The sequence below is a fragment of the Helicoverpa armigera genome, chromosome 20 (genome assembly GCF_030705265.1).
Source record: "Helicoverpa armigera isolate CAAS_96S chromosome 20, ASM3070526v1, whole genome shotgun sequence".
Classification (NCBI taxonomy): Eukaryota; Metazoa; Arthropoda; class Insecta; order Lepidoptera; family Noctuidae; genus Helicoverpa; species Helicoverpa armigera.
The window spans coordinates 1928545-1938582 of NC_087139.1; the positions used below are offsets into that span (position 1 = coordinate 1928545).

General features: G+C 36.1%; 1 protein-coding gene across 1 annotated transcript; it reads right to left on the bottom strand.

The window, feature by feature from the left end:
* Positions 1-3258: 3258 nt before the first annotated feature.
* LOC110383341 (uncharacterized) lies at positions 3259-6342 on the bottom strand. Its single transcript, XM_049848777.2, has 5 exons — positions 6227-6342; positions 5274-5440; positions 4703-4896; positions 3988-4213; positions 3259-3562 (listed from the first exon to the last, which is right to left on the bottom strand). The coding sequence occupies exons 1-5, from the start codon at positions 6326-6328 to the stop codon at positions 3358-3360; spliced, it is 894 nt and encodes a 297-aa protein (XP_049704734.2). The 5' UTR covers positions 6329-6342; the 3' UTR covers positions 3259-3357.
* Between the last annotated feature and the right edge of the window lie 3696 nt (positions 6343-10038).

Here is a 10038-nt window from a genome sequence, read left to right on the forward strand (position 1 = left end):
TAACACGACATAAATGTAAAAGGTTGTTTATATTCGTAATTGCAACATAACATTATTGTCATGATACTAAAATATTCCTTAATATTTTTCGCTCCTTGTAAAGCACTGGTACCCAGCTACATCCGGTTAGACTGGAAGCCGACCCCAACATAGTTGGGAAAAAGGCTTGGAGGATGATGACTAAAATATCCCTTAAATCACCACCGTCCCCTTCTTCACGCAGACAATAATCTTCACCATGAAAGCGTAACTCCTGATACTCTCAGGAGCCTTGCATCCTCAGTAAGTTATCATCCATGGAGAACAAAATGACTAGCGGAGGTGCCATAACGGTACATCGCCTAAGGAGCGCGCCAAAATGCGGGTGGGACGAGGAACGTCCACCCTTATGCGCCTTCTTTGGACCCGACCAGTTTTTGGAATACCAAAAATCATTGACAAATATCCCAAAGAACCCGAATGAATCGTTATTTCACTAGTAACTGATCGTTTTGAACATGCCCACTGTACGAATTTGACTTAAAAGAAGGTGTCTGGCCTACCTGTATTATGGAATCTCCGCTCGCCTTTCCTTACTTCGTGGTTATTACCCAGCTTGGCAACTATTTCAAGTCCTCACGAATATTTTATTCGTTCACCCACCTTTATGATGAAAGTTTTATATGGCTGGGTTAAGAATGTGTGTCTTGTTACAAACCCCTGTTTTATGGTGTTCCAGATTTCGGGAGAATGTGTCGTGAATACGGGAAGGCTTATTACTGTTGGTGTCTAACCGAATTCAAAAAAGGAGGTTCTCAGTTTGACTTGTATGTTTGAACGCGATTATCTCGTGTTTAGCTGAACCGATTTTATTTTATTTGTACTCCAGGGTATAAAAGTGATGCTTTTTCGCAACATTTAAATACATATTTATAGATTGTAATTAAAATCGGAAATTATTAAAATAGACAGATTAATTTATCTGACCCACAATAATATAGAATTCTGTTAAAAAAACAATTTATATGAGCAACTTTTTGCTGTTATATAAAACAAACTATTCGAAGAATCATACTTTTCTCATTCTCTGAAACGCGCACACAAGCACAACCCTTGCACACACTTACTCACTTCAGTATACATATAAAGCAGAGTCACAATAAAACTGTTTCTGCAAATATACCAGGAACAAAAGTATTAACAATATTTTCCACCCCTTGCAACTGCACATTTTCAAAGAAGAAATATCAAAATATTAAAAGGCGGAATGATTTAAAGACTTGTACTGAGAATTTTCGCGGCAAAGAGTTACTGTGAAATTTTTAACACGCACTTTTAAGTCGAAATATTTCAGTTACTATAAACAAGGTTACAGTTTTTGACGCTCATTTTGAGAGGTTTATAAAACTATTAAATATTATGATAAATCGATTATATTCTTACTAATATTACCTACCTCTAAATGCGAAAGAAACTGTGTCGTATCATTCTCCTATCCTTATCCTAATTCACAACTATGGTAAAGTGTGCCTATTTCACGCTAAAACTACTGAACCGATTCAAATGAAATTTGGTTCACAGATAATTTACAACCGTATCTAGTAAGTTTTCTCAGGTAACACCGCAGGAAAACAGCTAGTATCTCATAAAGGGTAAAACAAAGGTATACTTTAACCATAAAATGTAGATTAAAGTCCCATTTCACAAGGCCCCATGTCGTCCCGCGTGTCATGTAGGCTTGCCCATTGCAGACCTTATCATTACTTAACTGCGACAAATTGCAGACTACGGACTACTACACAATCATTAATGTGCATGATCTTTTTATTCAGAAATCTCTCAAAAAGTAAGTAAGTTTCAGTTGGCAGTTAATTTAGAGTCATATGTCTTGTCTGTTTTTTTTGTATTAAAAAAAATGGGTGCCAGTATTTTAAATGGTAAACCTGCCTAACTAACTCCTCCGGGCAACCTCATACCCCTTGGTAAGAGTGGTTCAGACAGATCAGACTTCTAGGATCTAACGACAACTAAAGATTTTGGATGAATAGCAGCCAAGACCCAATTTAACGTGAATTCTGAACCTCATCATGACCAAATGGACACAGCCATCCATGGAAACACCGCGACAATCGTTGCTTACCCTTATAATATCGTGCATTACTTAGCTTCAACAATTTAAGGTCAACCACCACAAATAGCAACACTGCATCAATTCTAATTGAAAACAACTGCAAATCGAATACCATCACTCGTTTGTTTCAGAACGAACTAATCTAAATTCATTAGTGGCCTGTTGTCTAAATATTTGAATAATTTGATTTGGCTTTGTCGTATAACTGTAAATTAAAGGGTTTCAGAAAGGGCATGATTAGAAGGGACAGTGAAGGGACGAGGGTCCGGCTAGGAGTTACGAAAGGTTATAATGATGTTCGTTGGAGATTTCATACAAACGTTTATGAGAGGTTTAACGATGTGTCTGTGTGTGGTGTGAAGGTTATTATTAAGGCTGTTAAACTTGGAAATGTTAATGTGTGAAGAATGATTGCGTACAAAGCGTGATAGTTAAATCTTTTATCTAGAGATTATTTTTTCAATTTTGGTCAGTCCTTGGGTTGTCCTTAAGCTGTCATGATAATAAGAAGTTTTGGCTGCAGAAACACCTAAGCAATTGAAAAAATGCCCATACCTACTAGAATTAAATTTGAAATTAATTTTACTTAAAATTGGATGACATACTTCTGCTAAATAGAATAATTCAATAAAAATCTTCAGATTCTAATTAGAAAAAACACCTCAACACTTTAGTAACTACTTCAAATTATTGCCCCACAAAATCAAGCCCAAACTTCGTATACCTTCTAGGAAATTTCGTGGCTTAATCAACCAATGTACCTATTTCATCAGCGGACCGCAAAACTTTACTGTTGATAGAATGTCCCAGGTTTCAACCCCAAAATACATACACCACTTAATTTCTACCCGTTTAGGTAACTTATTAGTTTCCATCCTGAATAAATATTTCCTAGGCACACAATATACATTTTAAAACAATGTTTTTGAGGTCAACTTTGCTTTTCATTATTATTTTGTTTTGCATTATGGATTTGGTTAATTTCTTTATAATGCTGGTGAAATCTGTACAAATATTATAAAGCTGAAGAATATATTTCTTTAAACGTGCTTATCTCAGAAACTACAGGTCCTCTTCCAAAAAATCTGCCAGTGTAGATAGCCCATTTACGCTGTCTTTTGTCGAGCAAAATTGCAATAAAACTCGAAATACATTCTACTTTATTTACCAAAAAATACTGAACTGCAACGTAAGTCCTTCTATCATAGTTTCAAAATCACTAATCTTTAAGTAATGTCTCGGCGATTTCAAGCAAAAACACACTGATAGATCTGGTCTCTCAAAGCCACAATCTCCTCTTCTGTGTGTCTTCTGGCCCTGGATGTACAAGAAGTCAGTCTTTCGCAGGACTGTTCGTTATGTCTTCTGGCGTTGGTAAGGCTGAGGTCCAGCTCGTAGCCAAGGATGACTGCTGCTCGAGAGAGCTCTTCTAGACAGGAGGATACGTCAGTTCTGGTAACAAAAATATAATTAACTTTATAGTAGGATTATTAGATAACTTTATATAGAATTCTTCTGTGTGTAAGACCTGAATAACATTCTCTAATCTAATAAACCATACGTTTCTTTTAGAAAACGGAGTACATGCAATTCGAGAATCATCACCATTCTCTTGCCTTATCTAAATTTTATTTGGGGTCGGCGTCAGCAATTCGAAAAGCTTATTATAATTTTAAAGCTGTAAATAAATAAAGCAAGTTTGGTAACTTTAAAGTGCTACTCGACCACTGGTATGATTTAAAAAAATGCTTCAGTGGTAGATAGCTATAGGCTGCATTTATCCCGGTGAGTGAAGTAGTTCGCTCAAGAAGCGAGTGATAACACTGGAAGCTAGTGTAATGACAATCATGAACTTATCGCCAACTTAGCTTACTCACTTTGGCAACACAGCACTCCTCTGCGCTCCTAAGTCCTGATCTTCAAAAGCCCTGGTAGCTTCCACCAGCGTAGCCTGCATATGGTTCCTGGTGATGCCGATCATCTCTTCAGCATACTTTCCCATCTTGGCAATGGAGCCACGAGCCTCTTCAGTACAGGCGTAGATTGAGGAGACATGTCTGCTGGCGAGAGTGCGAGCTGCTCGCCTTTCTTCTTCGCACATGCCTGACGAAAATATTGCGGATTTTTGGAGCGTTTAGAAGAATCGCAATTTTTTTCTGAATATCGCGTAGAAAGAAGCATACATTTCGGCTGTCATTTAAATATCTTTGGCAGTCGTTACGGGTAAAAATCTGGCCTTGTTGCCATTTAATAAGGGATATCGGGTTCTCTCTTGCTAAGGATTATCGAGTTGCCCGGGTAACCGGGTTGAGGAGGTCAGATAGGCAGTCGCTCCATGTAAAACACTGGTACTCAGGTACATGCTATTAGAAAGTAAAGAGCCCAACATAGTTGTGAAATACTTTCTATCTAGAAATGCGAATTAGTTCCCTCGGGAAGCAGGTGAAACCGCTTGCAGAAAATAGTAGGCTAAGTTGAGGAAGTCAGATAGGCAGTCGCTCCTTGTAAAACACTGGTACACAGCTGCATCCAGTTAGACTGGGAGCCGACCCCAACATAGTTGGGGAAAGGCTCGGAAGATGATGAGTGTACCTGGTACTTTCAAATTATCAGCCAACTGCGTCAGCTCAGTATAAATCATCTGTTTCTTCTGAATGGCTCCATTGATCTCATCTTTGATTCTCCGTAGTATCTTGCCAGTTAACTGCTGGTAGGAGTTCTGAATGTTTCTGTGATAGGTGTCCAGGAACGGAGCCAAGACCGTGTCCATGTAACGAGATATTTCGCTGTGGAATTAGATTAGTTATAAATTTAAAAATACTCAGTCCTATGCTCAGCGATATTATAAACATCAGTTTTTTTCTGAAAACAATAGATTATGTACTTTGAAACTTGAAAGTCAAAATTCATAATGAGTTGTTTTAAGAAAACTGTCTTTTATATTGTCGGTGAACTTGGACTTAAAAATTATGGAGAAATGCGCTTTTTTTTACGATAATAACTCTTTCAAAGTAGAATTATAGAATGTTTTGAAAATAGTGTTACAGCTCTTTGACACTAGCGGATTTTCCGTTGAACTTTTGTCGAACCAACAATTGACAACTACAGTTCAAACGATTGCAAGACTTCAATAAAACTAGATGGTACATAAAACTATAAGTACCTATTGGCCAAAGCTAGTTGAGATCTCAACTGCCGTCGCGAATCGGAGGAGTTCCCCCACCTCAACCTCAGACCAACCAGGTGTTCCTCCAACACCACCGGCTGATGCTGCCACGGGGGAATCTCGAAGCATAGGCCCCCATCTTGGCGGAGGTGGTTACTGCGATACTGGAAAATATATGTTCGCAAATATGATTTAGTGACGAAAATTCAACAATGTTTTATTGTTTACAGCCATAATAATTTTTTTTTGTGGTTAAATATCATCATAAAATGTACTTTTGTGTGCATAAGGTTCCATGTAGACTACGTTTTTTAAACGCGCCGTCGACATGCGATTGTCGCGACGCTAACGCGTATGCTTAGGCCCTAAGTCTAATGCTTACTCTTTTGCCTATCGAATTTAAAAAATACTAAAATAAATACTTAAGCACAATTTAGCAGAACTGAGGTTTACTGAGAATTCTTTGAAAAATCTGTTTACTGATGGACGATATTCTCGAAAATATTTATGATACCCACTTAGAAATATTTTATTTATTATTTTTCCCATGAAAGAACTATTTGTTATTATTAGAAGCACTATCACGATACCAACGAAAATAAACTTAAGTCAGTTAGTGATAATTATAGTCCATAAACTGGCAGGTTTTTGCTTTATATAAAAATGAGATTAATAATAATAAACTGTAGACTAGTATTGCTGAAGAGTTTGTATGCTTGTTTGAACTCGCTAATCTCAAGAACTACTGGTTCGATTTGAAAAAAATATTTGAATGATACATAGCTCATTTGTCAAGGAAGGCTATATTTTATCCAGGTTCGTGTTGTAATATGATAGAAAGGCTACTTTTTATCTGTGTACACGAACAACACGGGACGCGAATAAAACCGCTGCTAAGCTACCCCAGCTTGTGATTGATTTAAACTACTGATGTGTTAATGAGAACTTACCCTACAACTAATGACAGGCTCAGCAGCATAACTCAACCCCAAACACAAGTACAACAGATAGAAAAACATAACTTCTTCACAAATGCACAGTTGACAGCACATAATACTGTACTGCAACTTTTATGACTTACAACCAATTATGAGCTTCAATGAATCAGAAAGATCTTTGATAAGACTTTTATGTAACTTCGAACAATTTTTTTCTTGAATTTTTGTGGAACGTGGTTTTTGTGAAAAATAATAATATTATCTTTATTTTGAAAAATGATAAGAGAATGCATCAGACGAAAATGATGATAAACACTGAACATTTTTGGGACAAAAAACAATATCGTGTAGTTGGGATACTGACGTGGTTATAGGCTAAATTTTACACGAGTGTAAATAAGTTCTCAGAGAATGCGAGTGAGAGCAGTAAAACATATGCACGAAATTATTTTCTATACAATAACGAGTCCCTGTATATGTATACGTTTGTTCGGCTCACTAAAACACGAGAACGGCTAGACTGACATTTTTTTACGACGGAAATATGTTTTTTTTTTTGTCAGGTACATAGTTCTCTGGGTCAGTGAGTTTCCAAATAAATGTTTAGTTTTTTTCGTTAAATTGTTGTTTGTAAGATGCAGTTCTTCGTGATATTTTTAAACCACAACTAGGCAGAAACAAGGCAGCCAACACATAAACGTGCACATTTTTAAAATGACACTAACTTCCTACAAACATACAAAATAGCGAGGAAATGAAGTTTTATTTAATGTAATAACGTATCTACAAAAGAATACTAAAATGTTTATTCCACATACAAGCATATTCTTTGTCCCGGTCCTAATTAAATCCTGTCACACGTTACCTCGAATTTGTGTCAGTCAGTTGAACTCGTTCCTTTTAACTAATAGCGTAGGATGGATGAGTGATGTGAAGAGGATGATAGAGGTAAATAAATGAAAAGATCGCTTGAATTTGGCTAATATTATTACAGTTTATAAGGATATAAATGTATGTTTGTTACTGTTTGTCGCTAAAACAACTGAAAGGATTTTGAAGAAACTCTCTGCTACTACAGGCAGTCAAGAGCCTATAAGTGTGACAACCAGCCTTACCTAAGTGTATTTGGTTGCCCGGGTAACTGAGTTGAGGAGGTCAGATAAAAAAAAACGCTTCTTGTAAAACAACGGTACCTACTCAGCTACATCTGGTTAGACTGGAAACCGATCCGAACATAGTTGGAAAAAGGTTAGACAGATGATGGTAATTTTGATGACTGTACAATTACTTATGGGGACACCAAAATAGCTAAAGGCTAGTATTTATCTGGGTATGGGCAGCCTCAAGACGCAGTTAAACCAACGTACAAACATAACGTTCAATCTTTCCATTTCTTCTACCATTCTAACTACAACCTAGAAAACTAATTAAAAACTTAAACTTTACAATAAAAGAGCGGGCGATATTAACAAAATTATCTTCAACTTAAGCTTAACTTTTCAACTTATTAAAGAGGTCTCTTACTGATTTAAAATCAATAGAAGATAGACTGAAATTCAATGGAATCGAAGGTATCGCGATTTCAACTTTGCCGCGAAACTACTTGAAAAAGTTTTAATTTGTAGTTCTGTTCAATATTTTTTAAGCGAGACATAGTTATTGCGAAGATTTATTCTTGGGAGTTTCATGAAATCTTATAAAATACTAGTAAAATCGAATGAATTTAATTATTATAGATAGTATCACAACCAGTTCTATAAAAACGTCATAAAGACTTACATATAATTTCGCTTCCGTACCTGAAGGGTGAAACCGTACCTATTACTAAGACTTCGGAGTCCATGTGTCCAGCCGTCCGTTTGTCACCAGGCTGTTTTTCAAGAACCATTCTCATAGATAAACAGTTGGGTAGTATATGTCACAAGTACTCAATACGGCTCTCGCTCAGTGTAATGCTGAGACTTTATGCAAGACAAAGTCCCAGCGCTAATTTCTAAAATCGCTCAATCATAGCTTGAACTCAATCGATAGACCAATTAGCAATATTAACATATCCGTAATTCTCGCAATAAAACACACACTAGTTATACCCAATTATAGGGTCATCAACGTCCGTTTAAGGGCTGCAAAACCCATTAAAAGCATTATAGTTTCCCTTACAAATTTATTACGGGGTAGATTCATAATAGAGGTAACCCTTGCGGATTAGCCTTATGCATTTGTCTTTATTTAGGAAAGGCTTAAAATATTGCGTGCCCTACGAAGGGTTGGTCGTGATAATTTTGAAGAAATGGTTTGTTATGATACTTTAAAAATAAATAAAGGCACGACTCTTAGATTTCTGAACATATAATATTTATTCTAGCCCAGTGTAAATGAGCAAAGCAAAGCGAGTGTTATCTAACCAATAAGAACTTTTTTTTTATAAATACATAATCAAGTATAACCATCAAAAATACAATGCAAATAATACTATAACGAAACATGCAAAACTAATCAAAAAAATAAACTCCGATCCTAAACGAAGGAAGGAGGATATGTATTTTACCAATTCCCAAAACAACACACATTTGCCATAAGTACATTGTATTGTATCCCATCTCATTTGTTCATTACTTTCATAAAGAAACCTCCACAGCAATCAAAAAGATAAGAAATAAAATAATGCCAATTGTCCCCACGCACCGACTTCATATTACCATTTTATTCCGTAAACATAGCAAAAGACTTGCTTTAATTAAGGTAATTTCGGCCCTGATAACTTCTTGCAACAAATTGAGGAAAAACGTGCAAAAAGAAATCACGGAATAGGTGAAAGTTTCTCTAGGTAGGTCGGTATGGGAAATGTGCTCAGATTGCATGGGTTGACAAGGGGTATTTTCTTTAGTAGTACCTTCTTTACAAGGTCAACATCTGACTAGTTTTTTCCCAACTATGTCGTGGTTAGATTCCAGTCTAATCGGATGCAGAGGAGTACCTGTTTAGCATTTTTAAAGATATGTAAGTAGTGATTGTAAGTATTGCATATTTTATTTTCGAAATTACTTGACACCATGTTTCTATTATTAATGACAAAATGAGTTCAAAAGTCTAAAAACACAAAGCGAGAACGTAATCGCATAACAAAATAGAAAGTTTACAACCACAATAATCAAAACTCAAAGCAAAAGCTACGGAACAATGAAAACCCCTCAAAATATGATCTCATAATTTAATAACAATATAAACCGTCTGTAAAATTGGCCAACTCCACAAAGCGAAATACTTGAAATGCACAATCTTAGCAACGGCAAACAAACTTCATTTCTATATACATTCCGACGTGTACCAATTAAATGGATCTTTTGTTTCCCCTTGTTACGAAAAGTATTTCTTAACTGAAACATTCCTAGGGAGGCTTGGAAAGCGACGTACGACCAAAACGCAATGAAAATATTTCTCTACCTTGAAATTTTCCAAGAATTCCCACGGTTGAAGGTTTATGTGAAAGAAAGTACACTCTATGCAAATGAGGGAGAGTTGATTTTCCTCTGTACGTTGTTTCAAGTTTTGCATTGAGCGTGGATGATGATATGAGGTAGGGCATTATAGCGACATATTTTATATGAGCGACTCAATCCTTTATCGAGATTACGTTTTCTTGGGAAGATGAGGTTTCATTGGAGATTTAGAAAGAACTTAAGATTTATTTATTTTAGTTCATGGAATTGGCCCGGTAGTTCAATGAAAATGCTTTGACAAAGGAAAGGAAAATGCTTTCATTATTCTTTTACTCACATTTAGATATGCGAATACTGCCCACACAAATGTTTTAGTGGAAAGTT